General features: G+C 41.7%; 3 protein-coding genes across 6 annotated transcripts; 2 read left to right on the plus strand and 1 right to left on the minus strand.

The window, feature by feature from the left end:
• Nucleotides 1-362: 362 nt before the first annotated feature.
• LOC124178895 lies at nucleotides 363-3,542 on the minus strand. 3 transcript variants are annotated; one of them, XM_046562674.1, is made up of 6 exons: nucleotides 3,267-3,542; nucleotides 1,923-2,405; nucleotides 1,545-1,721; nucleotides 1,323-1,465; nucleotides 786-943; nucleotides 363-585 (listed from the first exon to the last, which is right to left on the minus strand). In XM_046562674.1, the coding sequence occupies exons 2-6, from the start codon at nucleotides 2,140-2,142 to the stop codon at nucleotides 447-449; spliced, it is 837 nt and encodes a 278-aa protein (XP_046418630.1). In that variant the 5' UTR covers nucleotides 2,143-2,405; nucleotides 3,267-3,542; the 3' UTR covers nucleotides 363-446. The 3 variants fall into 3 exon arrangements, with proteins under 3 accessions (XP_046418630.1, XP_046418632.1, XP_046418631.1); XM_046562676.1 differs by lacking the exon at nucleotides 3,267-3,542 and adding an exon at nucleotides 2,641-2,658; XM_046562675.1 differs by lacking the exon at nucleotides 3,267-3,542 and adding an exon at nucleotides 2,464-2,482.
• Nucleotides 3,543-4,030: 488 nt separating this feature from the next.
• Nucleotides 4,031-5,687, plus strand: LOC124178894 (tetratricopeptide repeat protein 1). Its single transcript, XM_046562673.1, has 4 exons — nucleotides 4,031-4,711; nucleotides 4,804-4,980; nucleotides 5,144-5,329; nucleotides 5,386-5,687. The coding sequence occupies exons 1-4, from the start codon at nucleotides 4,385-4,387 to the stop codon at nucleotides 5,563-5,565; spliced, it is 870 nt and encodes a 289-aa protein (XP_046418629.1). The 5' UTR covers nucleotides 4,031-4,384; the 3' UTR covers nucleotides 5,566-5,687.
• Nucleotides 5,688-6,650: 963 nt separating this feature from the next.
• LOC124177714 (probable sodium/potassium/calcium exchanger CG1090) lies at nucleotides 6,651-18,686 on the plus strand. 2 transcript variants are annotated; one of them, XM_046560404.1, is made up of 9 exons: nucleotides 6,651-7,001; nucleotides 13,962-14,405; nucleotides 14,718-14,952; nucleotides 15,027-15,139; nucleotides 15,306-15,481; nucleotides 15,575-15,798; nucleotides 15,860-16,171; nucleotides 16,279-16,512; nucleotides 16,886-18,686. In XM_046560404.1, the coding sequence occupies exons 1-9, from the start codon at nucleotides 6,975-6,977 to the stop codon at nucleotides 17,083-17,085; spliced, it is 1,965 nt and encodes a 654-aa protein (XP_046416360.1). In that variant the 5' UTR covers nucleotides 6,651-6,974; the 3' UTR covers nucleotides 17,086-18,686. The 2 variants fall into 2 exon arrangements, with proteins under 2 accessions (XP_046416360.1, XP_046416361.1); XM_046560405.1 differs by lacking the exon at nucleotides 6,651-7,001 and adding an exon at nucleotides 8,992-9,106.
• Nucleotides 18,687-18,962: the final 276 nt, after the last annotated feature.

Genomic DNA, 18,962 nt, shown 5'->3' on the forward strand with positions numbered 1-18,962 from the left:
CCGAGAATGCTTTCACCACCTGCCACGGGCAGGTGTGACGGCGCCACGTTCCGATCTCCACCGCCAGGGAATCATGGACACAACACAAAGCGGAGAGTGCACTCGGACAGGGGAATTTTTGTTTTTGCCTAAATACCCGGCTCCTGGGCGTTTATCAAAGCCGAAATCACAGCTGAACTGTTCTTGCCATCGTCTAGTTTCGGATGAAATAAACCTCGGTGAATTTCGATCGCGATTAATGATACTGGATTGAAAACAAAACCGCAAGTGGGCCTCGACGGCGGCCATGTTGATATTGTTGCAGCGTTTGTGTTGGACCAAATTTTTTCGTCATGTCTACCAATTTCGTAGGCGGACCGATATCGGGTATTTAAATAGGTTTTATTATCGTTAATTATATTATAAAGTAATGTTATAATTAGGAATTATTCGAGTGGATTGGGATCCTAGAACAGCACCAGAGTCCCGTCGGCGATGTCTTCGATGTCTATCTTCGTTTCGGGCGGCTCGCTGTTTATCAACGTGTCTCGCAGGTAGAGGAGACCGATATTGATAGCGTGAAGGAAGGGTGGCGTCAATAAAAGCCTGAAAGTGAAAGCGAAAAATATTTGCCCGAATCAAGTCTGGTTTTCGTTGTACCGAACATAGTCGCAAAATTATATTTGATTCTGCAATCGTTTCTACTTTCTTCTAATATACTTCACCTCTTACGTTTCCATATCGTTTTCTCGTATCATAGTTTGGAACAGGGAATTCTGATAATGCAGACACTAAAATTGACTTACCAGTACGAATATCCGAGAGATGTTTCAGAAGTGAATTCACCGACGATCGTGTCTCTGATAGCAACGTTGGTCTGTGTTCTCACCCCATAGTGGACTCCCCAAATGATGAGAACGATGACGTCCAAGCCTACGGTGACGGCATTAGCTATGTAGATACCCTGCAAACGATAAGGGAAAAACAACGAACGCGTTTTTATACTCGCGAAAAATGAGTCAATATTAAAAAAAGCAAACGAACATCCAACGGGCTCTATCGTTACGAATCCTTATCTTGCGATTTTAATGATATTTATCTATAGCTACCCTAGATTGAATACGATTATCACTTCAACCCGATACGAAGCTTTCAAACTGTACCTAATTGATACAAACAATTGCGTGGGGTTCGATGCATGATTCGGTGATTACTAATTATCAGATCCCGGTATAGTTGGCAATAAATCTCCGATATTACGTGACAATTGTACATATATTTTTCAATCGAGTTTAAGACCCGGTTTTTTCTCGACGAATCTTCGCTGTCCAGCTCTGACTTACCAGGACGTTCAAGTACGATTCTGACGGACTCCATACGCTGTTGACAACCGAAAGACCGGCGGAGATTGCGGCTGCAGCTAGAAGCAGGGTCATAAAAATGACATTGCTCAGCCAGGCACCGGCGTTTAAAAAATCTGAGGTAGCTGCAATCAGGTTGGAAGAGACACGTTATCGTCATTTCTTGGAAGGCTTCTCGAGGGTCGAGTTTCCGGTGAAACTTACAAGTTCCATTGTCGGCTCTGGATATTGTAGAGCCAGTGCTGGTCAGGGCTCGTGTCGACACGCTGCAGGCGAATGAAGGTGTTTCTCCGGCCAAGAGGCTTTCCACTTCAGCCGTTCTTTCCGAAGCTGTGGACAAGCAGCTCCACGCACACGCGTTCGAGCCCCAAACGCAGGTTACTGAAAAAAGATTGTAGACATTTTCTTACCACGTCAAATTGAAATGTGTATCCAGTTTTTCAGACCTTTCGGAACTTTCAACCACATCGCCTTATCGGTTCATGGATTCTCGAGAATCCCAACGAGTTCCATGATGCTTCATGCAAAGTAATCGACTAATCGTTAGCTCCTCGGTCTCATTAGGTATTCTTAATTAATTACTGTATAGATCGTAGTTCGTCGCCGTCTGGACCAGTTGTCGCGTCAAGCTTCCGGTGAAGAGTCCATGGTTCACGTCGGAGTCTCCATAAGTGAGACCTGAGACCGAAGCAGCCGTTGCGTAAACCCATCCAGTCGTACCCATGGATATGCAAATGATGACTACCGATGCGATCGAGATGAGAGCGGTGACAGAGAGGAAGACGCCGTACTTCTTACCCATATTTTTTTTTTTTTTATCACGCAGCAGCACAATAATAAAAAATCACTGTACTATAACGTGTACAAACACGTTTGGTGTTACCAATATTCACTTGTTCACAATACAGCTATTCGTTGGCTGTTATTCTTGAGGAAACCAGAAGGACGGAGACTCTCGAGATTAGAGGCGCACTTTTATTGTCATAACGTCACAGTTTATTCGACCACTTGTTGTTGCTGCTGTTGATTAGACTCTTGCTTTTCATCAGCATTGTAGCACCCCAACTGAAAAGAGATTATATAATAATGTGTACGTAGAAATTGAATTGAAATCTAAACGAACAAATGTTAGATTAGGAAGTCATGGCGAACGTCAGGGAGCGGGGACGACCTCAGCTTTCAAGTACCGCTGTATCTATGAGTAAGAATAAGTGTCTGTAGTTGCTGGTTCATGTAAGATATAATTTGCCGCGTGCGTAATCAATCGATTCATTTTAATCGCGTATCATACACACATTACCGCTATACGATGACGTACGTTGCGGTCTTTTGACGATCGACGATCGCGACGAAGAGGCTAATTTCTTTCGTCTAAAGGAGCTTCATGATTTATAAAAATATCAGAGAATTTTATAAATATACACAGTGTTTGCGTATTTCAAATTTCGAAAACACGTGGCTTTACGACGCAGAAGATGTTAGCGATGGGCTTGTAATCGGTGCGACAATTTGATGTTCGAGACGTCTGTATTGGCTTAAGATTACCGCTTTCAAGAGGACAATTTTGCTTTTTGTTATCTGCTCACTTCCAAGAATGATATGTAACGGAGATATCTGGGTCACTAAATAGGGTAAACATCTTTTCACTTCACTTTTTGAGTTGATTGCGGCAGATATTTTTAAACTGACTGTAAAGAATGCGCTCATGTTTCACATTATCGATAATTATGTTTTTTTTTATAAATTGGTGGAGTTCGTTATCATTATAAGGTAACGTGGGACCATTAAGAAATATTACTGGCGAATGACGGATTGACTTGTCGGTGGATGCAGGGTATGGTAAATAATTAGCACGGAAGCGATTTTTCTTTAGTAATTTGCACAGCTGAGACTATATTTTAGCTTGTAAATACCAAGATGACATACTTTCACAGTATCCTTAACACGCAGCTACTGTCACTCGCGTAAAAACCTTCTGAGCTTAGAAAAAAAAAGAGAAGAAATTATTTCACAGGTTTTGCATCGACTGCGAGGAGATTACAGCCTCATTCGACAAACTGCTATCTTATCAGATTAGCTGCCGGCTCGTAAGCCGATACGTTATGTGTGGTTCGGACATTTTACTCTGTGTTAGTATAACCGCCAGGCTGGTGGCTCGGAAATATTTGATTGTTAAACTCTTATCGGGAATAGCACTTGACATTAAGTACAGGTAAAAGCATTGAACAGATGTCAGCATCACTCTTGCGGCAAATTCTGTTAACTTATCATGGTTATCACTCGAAGGACTGAGGAGCTGAAAAAAAAAATATTAGTGTTCCTGAAAATTGATTGTGGTAGTGGTGGTGCTTATAAGTATCGGATGCGTCGCATTGGTCATCTTTCTGTAGAAATTTCGTGCAATAAAATTATCTTGCACCTTTATTACAAATCGATTCCATGCACCGTTTCGAATTCAAATGGTTAATCAATTTAAAAAAGCTACACGCTTTGATCATGTCTGGTAACTAGAAGGCTTTCCTTCTGAAGTTTCGGAGCTGTAACCGATGTTGTTCGTAATCAGGCGCTTTTCATAATTTGCTAGGTTGTCTCTAGTTAGGCGCACTTTGACTATTTTGAGCGCCATCTTGAGGAATAAAGCAGCGTCACATGTGGTGAATTTTAAAACTAGTCATGAATATTCGCGTGTATTCAAATGATATGACGATTGAAAATAAGAAAATAAATTTTATACAAAATAATTGAATAATTTGCGAATTACTATTGTTAGTTTTTGTCCCGAGCGATGTTGTCAACTCGCATTTTCTAGAATCGTAATTAAACGCTACGGTGCCTTGCCGCGTATGGAAAGATCAATAAACGCAGAAGCTGGTCGCGACTCGTAGCGCAGGTTATTCCAGAATGACGTATCACATCGTCGTGTAGGTTATGTGTGACAGCTAACCTAGCAATATTGCGTGCATCAAATACGTTGAGAGGTTTTAAAACCGGCGATCGACAGTTCGTGCGTATGTTTCTAACGTGAATTTGAACTTTAAACGAGGATGGATAATAACGTCGCGAGTGAAAAGAGGCCTCAGACAAACGAGGAGATAATAGACGAGCTGACCAAAGGCCTTGAGGATTCGGCGATTAGGCAAACACCGACGGAGTCCAGAGGCGAAAACAAAGAGAGTGAAAAGGACAAAGTACAGCCTAGTACGAGGGTCGGTAATGATAAAATTAGCGACGATCCTTTCGCGGCGATAGGAAAGGACGAAGATGAAGACGAGGAACAGGATGGAAAGAAAATCACCGAACTACCGGATGATTTCATTGACGAAGAGGCTCTGAAGGACAGAGAAGTCGACTTGACGGAGGAGCAGAGAGAGGTGAGAAGCTTTTTCAATCCATGTAACGCATCGTTCGCTTCGCTTGCCGATAACCAAATACTATGCTACCGATGTTACTGAATGTGAAACAGGCGCTGAGGAAGGACGCGGAGAGTCTGAAGAACGAGGGAAACGAGCTTTTCAAAAGCGGTGAATATCAGAAAGCCATGGACGCTTACACCAGAGGTATACAAACCTGTTCGCTCGCCTTCGACAAGGACAGATCGATTCTTTATGCTAACAGAGCGGCGGCGAAGATGAAATACATGGTAAATCAACAGTGATTTTATCCTTGTTGGTGAAACGTTTTAAAACGCATGACTTTACAAAACGTCCTTGCAGAGGTCGATAATTTGAGATAATTATGACGATTGAGATATAGTCATCTTTCAGAGAGAAAAAGAAAATTTATAGATTGGCTCCTCTTTCCAGGAGAACAAAGACTCCGCTATATCGGACTGCACCAAAGCGTTGGAACTGAATTCTAGTTACTTGAAGGCTTATTTGAGGAGGGCACAGCTCTACGAAGAGTCTGATAAACTCGACGAAGCCTTGGAGGATTTCAAGAAGATTCTTACCTTCGACCCGGCGCATAGCGAAGCGAATTACGCTGTCAGGGTAAGTTTATTACGAAATACGAGCTAGTCTGTGTTTGAACTGAATATTATTCGCAGAGATTACCGCCGTTGATCGCGGAGAGAAACGAGAAGTTGAAAACAGAGATGATAGGGAAGTTGAAAGACCTCGGAAATATGGTCTTGAGACCATTCGGCCTTTCCACAGACAACTTTGAGCTGAAACAGGACCCTAATAGCGGCGGATACTCCGTTAACTTCAACCAAACGCCAAGATAATATTGAAAGAGCGTAACGATTGCTTGACACAAGGAACAGAAGACATATGGCTTTCTATAAGTATGAAATCATCTATATGTTTAAGTTTACTCAGAATAAAGAGACTCTGGTACGTCACGTTACCTCGTTGTTTTTCGTCAACTCATTTTCAGTTCGTTGTTTTTTTTTTTTTTTTCCTCTTAGATATAAATATAATGCAAAATACGTTGACACGGATCATGTATTTTATTATTCAGAATACAGAACCAAACGTAGGAGGCAATGAACTCTGATAACAAAGTGAATATACCCATGTGTACAAGAGCACAAGTATGTATGCATACGTATCGGTTGGACATTTAGTTTGACAGTTGGCAAACTAAAATGCTTTCACCACAAACCGTTTACAATTTTTTTATGTCTGTACGTTGATATACATCTTACGTACAGCATACTTTACATTTTGTGATATAAAGAAAGCATCGCGATTCCTGTATAGAACTGTGATTCTCGTACGACTTCAAATTTATCCGGTAAGCATTTTCATTGCTAATTTTGAAAGTGTATCACACTGCTGTCAACCGATTCGAAAGTCGTTAACGTCGTTTCATTATTCCCTTGTTTATCGAGTCTACTAGTCACACTCGAGAGACTGAGACTTCAAATTCATATAGCAAATCGTACAGAATAAAATTTTTTTAAAGTTTCAGAAGCGACAATTATTCCAAGACAAAGTATGCATTTACCGTCATTTGATTCGCCATTAAAATGTTCACTAGGTAATTTCCGGTGATAATGAATATACATCGTCTGTTTTCCCTGCGCAAGTTATGAAAACTATAGTTTATCTACACCCTTTGAGGGGTAGTCACTGGCTAGTTAAATCGAGGCAGCTACTTAAATTCGACCCCTGCTAACTACCCCTCGAGCCCATATATAGTGCTACCCGTTTTCTTTTGCGTAGAGCGGGTTGCGTGTGTGCAGGCACTAAAACACTCGCGGAATTCGGTGGCTAACACTTTTAGTGAAACACTTCGCGCACGAGAGGAGAATTGCGCGTGCGCAAAATGAGGCGAGCGTGGAAAGCCTCGCATTACACGCGAAATAGCGCAAAGAGGAACGTCAGAGCGTCGATAAAAAACAAGTAAAAATTGATATAAAACAAGAAAATAGTCAGGTAAACTGCAAGTGACTTGATTCGACCGCGTATTTACGGGATATTTGAATAATCAACGATCCAAGAACAGCGGAACTCGTTGTCGACTGTAACGGGTTGCAAAACGCTTTAAAGACAGTAGAGCTGCTGTCAAGGGTAGTTTTTTTTTCTCACATTATTTTCAGATAATTTCGGGGCGAGAGATGTTGTTATTCTGAGATAAGTGAATCGTCGTTTTATACTTTCTGTTGGATTCTTCAAGAGTCTGGAAAACATGCTCGAAGAGCCCATCAGCTCAGTGGTAAGTTTCTGCGATTTATTGCGCTCTTTTTTTTTGCACGTCTCTTACTTAATACCCTCAACCTACAAACCTCACTGAGCTGTTTATGCAAATCAATAATTTTACCGTTACACACAATCGTGCCTCGTGTTTAAAAATACCCTCACATTTTATGCTTTCTAGCATAATAATCGTTACTGGGGCCTTGCCTGATTTTTGTCCTAAACTAATTCATGGCTATATAAAATGACACAAAATTATATGTTTCAACAATAGTGCAGGGTCTCTGTTTGCTCACCTTGTATCCAGACTCGTTTACCATTCCGCTGAGAAATGTCCCTAACTTGTTGAACAACTTATAATTGAAACAATTAGCATTTTGTCAAAGCGTCATTTACTGCGTCAAATTCGTTATGCTCATTACCCGAATAATTGAGAGAATTATACGCACAAATTAGCTGTGGAATTACTTTCTTTTGAAACGTTTGTTCCCCTTTAAGAGAACCGCAGTCTTCTTTTGATCCAGTAACCAATTTCAACTGTAATTCCCTAGGGTAAAATAAATCGTACGATTACGCTTGGACAAATGTTTTATTTTCTAATGCAATTGAGAGCGAAAAACTCGTGAAATGCACATCTATAGCGTTTAATTGATCGCCACCCGTGATTGATGAACGTAGGAGATTTATTTCTTCCTTTTTATTTTTTTTCGTAGAAGTAAACGGTTGCCGATTAAAGATCGTTGGCTCAACGCCGGAAAACTACAATGGAAAACTAATCGATCGATCGATGCAGGGTAGTTTAATTAACGGTTGCGTGCAGTAGCAATTATAAACGCCGGCTGCATAATCAATCCTATGCGACTCGTGAACGCCTACAAACTCTGATGTAACGTGTCATATTAGTTTGAAACATGCAGTGAACTACCCTTGTGCATATACGCATATTGCATATATTATATTGCTACGCTGTTAAGAATAAATTAATACATTTTGCTCGTAGAATTTCGTTTGGCTTGCAGTTCAGCGACGAATATTTAATGAATTCGCTAAGTAATCAACGTCTGGTTCTTCCAAGTAACGACCGTGTCACAGGCGCTTGTAGAGGAAAACAAAATTAAGAACGTCGAAATTATTCGGTGAAAATATTTCCCTCAAGATTCCACAAACGAAAAGAAACCTGCGGCAAATCCAATTTTAGTAATATTCAGTTGAGCAGAACGATTTTTTCCAAAACGCAGCTAACTCTCACTTTTCATTTTATGGATTCCTAAATTTTTCTATAATGTTTTTGTACGCCTGCCGAGACTTAATCGCACCGTTTTAACGTTCTCTGACAAACTCAAGCAATTCTCTAGAGTTTTAAGGATAAAATTTCATCATTTTTCATCGAACTTAAAAGAAAAATTTCCGAGGATCAAGGCTTTTAATAACGAGTCCAAAACTTGGATTAACAGGATTTTGCGATTACTTGTTTTATACACCTGTAATTATTGAAAAAACTACCGCAAGATCTAGTGGGCGATAAATCTAGCGGTTGACGCAAAGAGCCAGCAGCTATATTCGCATACCTATTGGAAAAATAAAGTTAATCCAATAAATAAGGCCCCTTCCTCTCGTCTGCAGTCCTCTTCTTTTAATCTGCAGTTTTTTTCTCGTTTTTCTGTGTCTTCTCTGTCTTCCTCTGGACTTTACTTTCAGTAAAGGATATAAACTGCAGCTAGGTAAAAGTAATCGGAATTCCCTCCTGTTCTACGAGTTGACAATAATTATTTTAAAAACGACTGTCAAAGTTGCTGATAATTGATTCTCATAATATGCTCTTTGACACAAACACGATTTACCGAAGACAAATACACAAAAAAAAAAAAAAAAAATGGTGTGTAAAAATTATTTTGTAGATCCAAATCCTTGGCGTGAAGTTGCGTATAGGTCACGATTTACGGCGCCACTTTGTCTGGAAGCCGAATTCAATCCCTGGCACAAAATCAAGATGGCCGCTATTTGCACCACTTGCGATTTTATTTCGGTTCCAGGATCACTTTCAGCGTTCGCCAGTTATCGATGGCTGTTTTAAACGAAACCATACAACGGCAAGAATGACTCAGAAGTTGATTCTCATTTGACGTAAGCCTGAATCTTGAGTATTCAGTTTTCAAAATACCCTCGCAAGCCTGTGTACGATGATTCACTCCGCGTACAGTCAACGTCCACATTCAAGCCGTGAAATATTCTCAATACGAGTGAAATTCATCACAGCTTTGAATGGAAGAGCCCTAAGTGGGTCCGGAATAAAGCATTTCACCTCGTCGGTTTATACACTTCGCTAACCGAGTGACGTTGGTCTTTTACTGAGAGGGCGAACGAGCCACCCTTCCTCTCCTCCACGGCACTGGTACAGCTTTTATTTTCAATCAGTTTATCGCCGCTGTACCGTCAGCTGTGCCTGGCTTTACCTTTCTCCAGTTCGTCTTTCTCTGCTACGTCAGACAGACAAGGAATTTCAAGAGTTGTACGTCCTCGTATACAACAAGTACCTCCCTCTCGGTATTTTTCGATTAATCATCGTATCTCTCAGATATGATAATATCAGATCGACTATAGATTTTCAGATTATTCGTACATAAGAGCATCTCGCCAACTCCATTCACGATTCAAGTTACACGAATATTTCGCATTGTCGATCACCAAACGCGGTTTATTTGTATTACGCAATCCTCGTCGCTCGTAAAATTTATCCCTGATGGTCAGTCCATGTTCGATTCCATTTTAGAAACATCATACTCGCATCCGTAAGACTTTAAATCGACCCACGCGATAGACAAAACCTTATACTCTCCCGAAATTTTTCCTCCCCTCAAGTTTCCTTACAATTTCCAGAAGTACGTAAAATATTTTGATAAGAGGATAAATCACAGCTGGAATTTTTCAAACACTGTAATTATATTCAGGCTTTGCATTTTTTAAAACTTTTTTGAATTTCTCTGCGTCTCCCGCAACGTTGTTTCGATTCTTCCCGTCAAATTCGCGAGTTAAAATTTTGTGGTACACCGAATCGTATCTGGAATAACAAGATTAAATTTATCTGAGAAAGTTGAAATATTCGCCGTGAAAAACGCCTAGAATATATTTTAATATCGCATACAAAATTTAGCGGATTTAGAGAATTTTACCGGGATCGTGCGGTTCGTATCGGTGATTAATTTTCGACGTTTCATTTCCGATCTCTCTTTCAGTCAATTGAATCAAAGAATATCCCGCCAAGGGAAATCATGGTGATTCGTAATCCCTTCGTGAGCCAGAAACCCGGATCAAAGCGTTTAAATTTTCTTGCTACGTCGCGGTTTTTCACTAGTGATAAAAACCGTCACGTTCAGCCGTCGGGCAGTTCGAGTTACTGTATCAACACAACTGAATCGCGTTGCTAGGTTAATTAACGCCGTTGATGAATATTATTTCATCATTATTAATACGTAGACTATTCCAACGATGATTCCATTACAACGTTCCTAAAATTCCCAGTACCAGCGTAGAATTGAATAACAAACTTTCCAAAGAAGCAGAGACAATGTAGATAACACCGAATGGAAGAAAATATAAATTATATAATTCAGTGTGACAAAGAAAATCGTATCGAATGTACATAATAATACTTGCCAGTAACAGACGAAACTTAATTCAAATACCGTACGACACCGACGATGACGTTACAATTGTATGGGAAAAAGCTTGGATGTATCGGCGAGCCCATTGATCGCCAATGGCGGAAACTCGACTCTGTTCAACCACACGGTAATTCATTATTCTAATTGAGGACACAACGTGCATTAAGCACACTTCGAGACACTTGAATCCCGGCGTGCGGTTCAGGAATATACTACCAAGAGCAGAGCGAAATTGGTTGAACGGCGATGATTGATTCTCTCTCCTCGTCTCCGCGTTTCCCTTTCCCAAAAAAATGAGGAAGGGGAGAAAAAAAATTTTAAAAAAATACGGAACGAGAGTATCGTTTCAGCAGTCTCTCGCATCGCTTCGGATTCAGAGCCAGGGTACAGTGAACTACTCGTAGAGGGATATACTTGGCGTCATAGCGAGACCGCGTCAGCTGGTTTAGCCAATGAATCCAATCAGCTCGATGCATTGATTACGTATCAGGGTCTCGTCGAGTCCCTGCCAGATATTGTTACCTCCACTATATTGAACCGTGTGGATTTACCCGTGATCCCCGATAATTCCTCCGTGTTGCTTGTATGTATAATAAGTAGATGTTACGAGATACGGAGGGAGGAGTGGACGGGTGGAAAGGGTCAATTAACATTCCATAAATAGATCAATCAATATCACGGAGTCCGGTTAGAGGAAAATTAGTCCGGTCGGTTGTGCGAAAATAGAATATCCGATTTACGGGATATCCGGGAACGATTCCAGCTGAAACGGAGAATCAATTCTCTTCCTCGTACTTTCCTCCGAGCATACATCGAGGTGGATGTGAATTAGCGGAGAATCGGTTAGCAGCATTTCACCCTTTAGTCCTCCTCGTCTTGATCGTCGTCTTCTTCTTCTTCTCTCACTCTTCTCACAACCCTTTATCCTGTCCGTACCGTCGTTCGTGAATCCCGTGACCGGGTGTTTTTCTACCCTGAAATTTCCTCCCTCGTTTTCCTCCCTCGGCTTTGCACAGAAAGAGAAACTCGTTATTGATGCTGGTGACGTAGCGCAAAGATACTGCGGGATATTTGCTCCTCTTGGAGGACGGCACGCGAGGAGACGAGGCGGGGTTGTCGGGGGTGGAATGGGCGGCGAAGGGCGGCGAAGGGACAAGGACGGATTGATCGTCGTCGGGGCGCCGGAGTCAGCGAGGAAGACAAGGGCAGAGGAAGAGGGAATCGATCCTTGCCAAACCGAACCTCGCCAAAGCTCACAGTTTCCGACAACTGCCTCCGAAATCCTACAATCGACGATTTTCGAATGATTTAATAGTAACGCGCATGCGGCCTGTCGCCTTTTAGAATATTGCGACGTTAAATCAGTCGTTCAATGTTTGCCTAACGCCCCATAGTTGCGAGAAAATATCATTCGATATTTGTAAATTTATAGCGACCTGCGTAGTAAAAACGAACGTTGAACCGCGCGTATTAAATTTTCTCATTATCATTTCTTGGTGATGATGAAAAGTCAAAATAATTTTGGATTAATTGCGTACAGTGATCGTAACCGGACATTTCTCTCTTTCCTTAGTCCTAATCGCTTTTTTCTACGCTATAGTTTACAATGTTCATTCTCATTTTTTTACGATTTTCTCAAGATATACCGCATATTAAATAATTGTCAAATGCCTATATGTCTAATAGGGGGGAAATTTTCTGACAAATCCATTACCGCTATCTATTTTTTACAATTATTCCCACAGAAAAAAGAAAAAAAAAAATCAATTTCTGACTTATATATCCAAAACATCTCAAAATCGTCCGAAAAAGTACTTCTTTATTCAAACACAGGCGTTTTCAGACAACATTTCAATTTTAACATGAACCGGTTAATGCGGTCATGCGAAGGGTTTACCAGAAACCGGAACTCCGCGGCAGATGAAAAATTTACGCTAATTTACAGCTCATACTTTTTTTTCTGACAAAAAGTATATACCACCAAAATTTCTTTTGTTTCTTTTTTAAATTGACTTCACAGTCGCACGAACTTTGTATCAAATTTAAATCCATCCAAGCTGCAGAAATTGCTTTTTTCGGCACGGTGAGCGGTGGAAAAAAAAGTTACTGCCCCAAGTGGCTTCATCGTTTTCGTTAAACCGCATCTTACTTGATTCAAATATAACTTTCACTGAAAAGTAGTGAGCTTATTTGCTAGAGGGAATTTCCAATAAACTCAATTGAATTTCGTCTTCTGATCCGTCGCGATTAAATCCGATTTTCTTATTCCAATTACAGAGAAATGAATACGCGATCCTGTGATCGAAAAATAACTGAAAATATTTTGCGCAGTATACAGAAAAATACTCCAATGCAAATAACATGAATTTAAAAATTCGCAAACTTACGCGTGAGGTATGAAAAGATTTCACCGCAAGGAGTCGACGTTTCGCAACTTCTAAATGTACAATATTCGAATGCCGACCCAACCAATAAAATATATATGAAATCACATGATTAATTACAAAATCACAAATCATCAGATTTACTGTATCAAAAATCATATTATCAACTATATAGTGAACTATATGAATTTCGATCTGGTAGATTTGATGATTCGTGCTTTTGTCATTTATTATTCATATGCATAAAACCACATATGATTTCTTACATATATTACCGAATTTACAAGGTAAATCATGTAATAAACAAAACGACGATTTTTTTCCATACATTACACGTCCGAACACACGAACATTTTCCCTAGAGGAGGGCGCTTGGGATAAGGTACTCGCAGTACATCAGGCGTAGGTTTCGCCCAAGGGTTTGGCGTTTTCGAGTTTTGACAATACGGAAAAGTGAAAGGCGCCGTTGCCGAGGGTCCTAAAAATTGAAGCAACAAAAAATTCCCAGGGTATGAAAACCCGGACAAGCACGCCCTCGGTATACGACGCTATAGGCCTCTCAACCTGTCAGATATCGCCTCTCGAAATCACGCCGAGAGGCAAACACGTCCTGCGGGAGGATTAAATACCCTCAGCACTTCAACGAGTCGAGATTTCCTTGGCTGATTGCGAGTCTCGAATTACTTTCCCGAGTCTGTAATTTGCAAATTGACCTCTTCCCCATCCTCTCGCCAACATTTCTTCCTCCTCTTCTTATTCCGCGTCTTCCTTCTCGTCCCATCCTCATGTAACCCAGATCCGCACACTCCGAGTCTCGGACAGTTCGGTTAAGGTAACGCGATACTTTGAGCGAGCCGACGTGTTGACGCATATAACGCACCGCGGCGGCTGTCACGAAGAGCTTCGGTAACGCGACACCTTCTTAAATTGCAGCAACACCCAACGATGAGGAGTAGACCACGGCGTCGGTTGACTCGGCGGGAAAAGTGGCCACTTCAGGTCGGCCTGTTTCTCCTCTACGTTTTAATTCAGACGACAACATCGGTCTACACGTCCAGTATGACCGACTCTGCGACTCCGGTTTCTGTTCCTGATCAGTCGCCGATCAGCGGAGGCAAAGACCTGCAAGATGCGACCGCGATTCGCAAGGACAAGGACTCGCCGACGAGGAAAGCCCTCGCGAATGACGAAACGAAAACGATTAGTTCCAATTCGGTCACTCAGGCTCCCAAGGAGCCTTCTTTGCTTACTGAAAAGACTTTAACCGAGACTCCGAAGGGCAACAAACAGCGTGTTAGCATCGAAACCACCCCGGAAACCAAACTTGATTCTAAGGGTGCCGAGAAGGTCAAGACAACTCAGAATCCAAACACCACGGTGAGCTGGAGTTCGTTTTTGAAATGGGTTGACTCTGCTCCGGATAACTTTTACCCTTGTGGTAACATGCGAGAAGTTGCTCCTGGTCATTTGGAATTACTCTGGCAGGACTTTAAAGGTCATGGTTCATGATGCAAGTCATGGAAGTCCCATGGTGCGTAGTTATATGGAGCATGGTCAACCCTTCGCGTTGTTGACGAGTAAAAGTTTCGACGATGATTCTTTGTTTCAACTGGTATATTCGGTCGAATGATATCCGTGAGAGAATTCCTTCTTTTCAGCATAACTGAGAGGTTGAAACATACGTTGCAGGGAATGCCAGAGTCGGTTACAACGATCATTAACGAGGCTCGTCCGACGTGGAGACCAAGAAGAGAGAATTGCTCTCCGCCGGCCATCGAGCAGTTTCCACGTCCGTTGGTCGGGCCCGAGGCCCGTAAGCATGGTGCACTGATAATCGACATCCTGGTTGCTATTTACACGTTCCTCGGTCTGGCCATCGTCTGTGACGATTACTTCGTTTCCAGTTTGGACAGGATTTGCGAAGGTGAGCACAGTTACGATTTTCGACAGTCCGAGCCCCTTCGATCTTCTCATCTTTGATCCACTTGGTATTCACAGAATTGCGGCTTTCTCCGGACGTCGCTGGTGCCACCTTCATGGCTGCCGGATCCTCCGCTCCCGAGTTGGCGACAGTTGTGATAGGGGTGTTTTTCGCTAAAGACGACATAGGGGTGAGTCCCATTGTCCGATTTGCAATCAGCGACGCTGCTTTGTTCCTCCTATCCAGCTTCGAGTTACGATTGTTGCTTGCGCGATAATGGATAACGCGGAGAATAAAAGCGATTGTCGGAACGATCGATCATCGGTTCCTCATATTCTCTTACCGCTATTTTACAGGTGAGCGGGGTGATTGGCAGCGCCGTGTTCAACATAATGTTCGTGATATCGGTGTGTGGCCTGTTTTCGGGAACAGTGTCGAAGCTGAACTGGTGGCCACTCTGCAGAGACTGTTTCTTCTACATGATCTCGATCCTTGTCATGCTTGGCACGATCTATAACGAATCAATATCGTGGTGAGTACGCCAGTAACGCGATCGAGCTACGTACTTTTCTCTTACCCCCTCGTATTCAAGAACGAATTGAGTTCAACCGCGTTACGCTTTCAGGCCCGAAGCCCTCTTCATGCTCTTCACGTACGTCGTATACTGCGTCGTTCTGTCCTTCAACGAGCGCCTCGAGCGTTGGGCTAAATCCCTTAACCTTCCGTACTTGCCGAAGGACAACGATCCTGCCGAGGAGAATGCCCTCGTCAGTTATCGATCGCTCCAAGAAGAGCGACTCTCGTACACCGGTCCAAACTCCCCGGTTACGGACCAAGTCAAAAGCGAAGGTGAATGATCCCCGGCCCCCAAATTCTTCAGTCCGAATTAACGAGGCTTCGATTCTTTCAGGCAACATGGCCGGCCTCCAGGACCCTTCCGATCCAGCCCATCCAAAGCCGGCTTGTCCAGCCCAGCCGCAGTACTACAAAGCGAAGGAGGCCGACCCCAACGAGATTTCCCCACTGGTAAGACCGACCGACGGTGGAAAGTGGGGCTTGTTCTCATGGGGCTTGGTCTACCCGATCCACTTCATGTGTCGCGTAACCATGCCAGACTGCCGGCAGGAGAAGTGGAAGAGGTGGTACCCCTTCACCTTCTGCGTTTCCATGATATGGATCAGCTTCTACAGCTACTTCATGGTCTGGATGATCACGATAATAGGTAGAAAACATCACGGTTCCAATTGCGTCCCCGTTCCCGTAAGCGGAGGACATTATTCCTCGATAAAAAATTGGTCACACCGGCTGACTTGATCCTCCTACATTCAGGTAGCACGTTGGGCATACCCGACACGGTGATGGGGCTTACATTCGTGGCAGCCGGAGTGAGCGTCCCCGATGCCCTCTCATCGTTGGCAGTGATCAAGGAAGGACTGGGTGACATGGCAGTGAGTAACGCGGTCGGCAGTAACGTATTCGACATTCTGGTCTGCCTTGGGCTTCCTTGGTTCATTCAGACAGCCATGATAGCGCCTGGTTCCCACGTGAACGTGACGAGCAGAGGTGGGTGGTCACCTTGCGGGATGGATTCGTTGGTGCCGGGAAGTGAGAGAGAAGTCGAAGAAACTTAGGATTACAAACTTGTGCCAGATTTCAACGGAAAGTTAGCAGTAGGTACCGATTTGTCTCAATCGTTGCTTCTGTGTTCCTTGGTCGTTCAAATATTACGATTATCAAGTGTTGACCAGGTGTTGACAGCTGCCTGGTTTGTAAAGATTTCGAACGATCGAAGAACCGGAAGGCGGTGAGTGGAGGAAATCGGTACCGATAACTCCGCGCCAAAACCAGGTTTTTGTTCGTTTCGGCTCCTTCTCTCTTACTTCCCGATCGGTACCCGGGTTCTTTAATTCTACGACTTGGCATGGTACTATTGCAGGCCTGACCTACTCGACGGTGTCTCTGCTATCGACGGTAGTTTTTCTCGTCGTTGTGACTCATCTCAACGGCTGGAAGCTTGACCGACGATACGGGGTGTTTCTGATGGTGTGGTACCTGATCTTCATAGCCGTCGCATCGCTCTACGAGCTAAACGTTTTCGGTCAAATGAACCCGCCGGTTTGTCCGAGTAAATTTTAAACCACGGTACCGAAATCCATTATCCGAAATACCCGTAACACCGATGGATCCCTGCGATACACCAAACATTCGGACTTCCACGGCACAAGGTTTCTCTCGTTACATCGATCCTTGTTCTCTCGCATAACACTTCCTTGCATCGTGTATGGTAAGAATCTTTCAAACTTTTACTCTTGCACGTAGGTATGTACCTACACCACGTTATTTCTTGCTTCGATAAACTGACGCATCGTATACCTATATTATAACGCATGCATGAAACATGCCTGATACATTGATACGATGTATCGGATGAGAACTGTCACATGCATTGAAATTGTATATCGAGGAGCAGAAACTATTCGCCGAATTTGAAAACTCACGATTCAAACTCTGTAGCTTATACTTAACCGACGACCGATCAAGCGTGGACGACGCAGTGTGTGTAGGACCAAATTGCAAAAAAAATAAAAAAATAAATAAATAAACAAATAAATAAAACATTACAAACACACCTTTTTTTTCTTTTTTTTTTCTTTTACTTATTTTTAATACATCTGACGATGAAGATAAATTTTATTACCAGGCACACGTCAGTTTTGAACTATTTCAGTCACTTGTAATCGAATCATCCGTTCATTCATACCGATTACAGCCTGTGAATATATAACACAGATCATGAGTATAATATACAGTGTCCGTTCATGAATTTGCAGACAACGATCCAGATGCGTATAATGACGGGTTGTGTAAGGAAAAAAAAAACAACACCTAATAATATTTACCATTCGCGGATATTTTATTACTGCTAACATATTTTTGTTCGTCAGATTATTACTGTACAGTCGAATAGTTTAGTTTCACAATTGCCATATTTAATAACGATCCAACGATACAATCGGTCAACGCGATTAAATTTTCATTAGATAAATAAATTACTACAGTTTTGTACAACCGGTTTGCTTCAATTTTTTAACCTGCAATAAATTGTTTTCTTACATTATTTTGCAAAATTTCTTGTCGCTGTGATTCTTAGACGGTATTGAACACCGCTTGAAATATTAAATATGCATCTTTGTCTTTGTGTTCGTATTACGTTCATATAATTAGGTATGTACGAATAATACCAAGAGACGTTCGTGTGACAATACATTAATCAGTATTATTATTATTGTTAATAATTATTATTAAAAGCTATTATTATTATCATTAATATTATTATTATTGTTGTTGTTGTTGTTATAGAATTTACGGTATGCGTGCAGAATAACCAATCACCTTAGATAACTTATTGTATGTATAATTTTGTTTGTATGATACCTACCTATAAAGTTGACTTATGAACGGAGAAAGAAAATATAACAGATTATAACGTAACTTAGCAGCATGAAGAGTTTTGAGTGATTCAGAGTCGAGTCAAAGTCAAATTGAAAATGGTAAACAGGACATCGAAGGCGTCACTTACTTACACTAGCTATAATAGAACAAAGTCGTAGTTTAGCTCAATTTATAAAAAAAAACATATATATATGAAAATGATAGATGAAAAATAAATATATTTTTTTTAAACGTGCATGAAAATTTCGTTACCGCATCTCAAATAGAATATATCATTCAAATATTCAAATATGAGCTCTTGATACTGACATTTGGAGGTGCTTATTTTTTTTATTTTTATTCATTTGCAATTTAAATATAAGAATCTGTATCTAGATCGTTTGTAAGTCAAGCCGTTTACGAGAAAAAAAAAAGTTCAACATTTTTTTCGGTTTTCTTTACGTGTTATTTAAATGAAAAATGTAAAGAACAAATAGACACCTCTAAATATCAATATTAACAGCTCGCGTATGGATGAAATATACTACCTGAACTGTTTTACCGAAATTTTGGTGTGCGTT

Source organism: Neodiprion fabricii, chromosome 3 (genome assembly GCF_021155785.1).
Source record: "Neodiprion fabricii isolate iyNeoFabr1 chromosome 3, iyNeoFabr1.1, whole genome shotgun sequence".
NCBI lineage: Eukaryota > Metazoa > Arthropoda > Insecta > Hymenoptera > Diprionidae > Neodiprion > Neodiprion fabricii.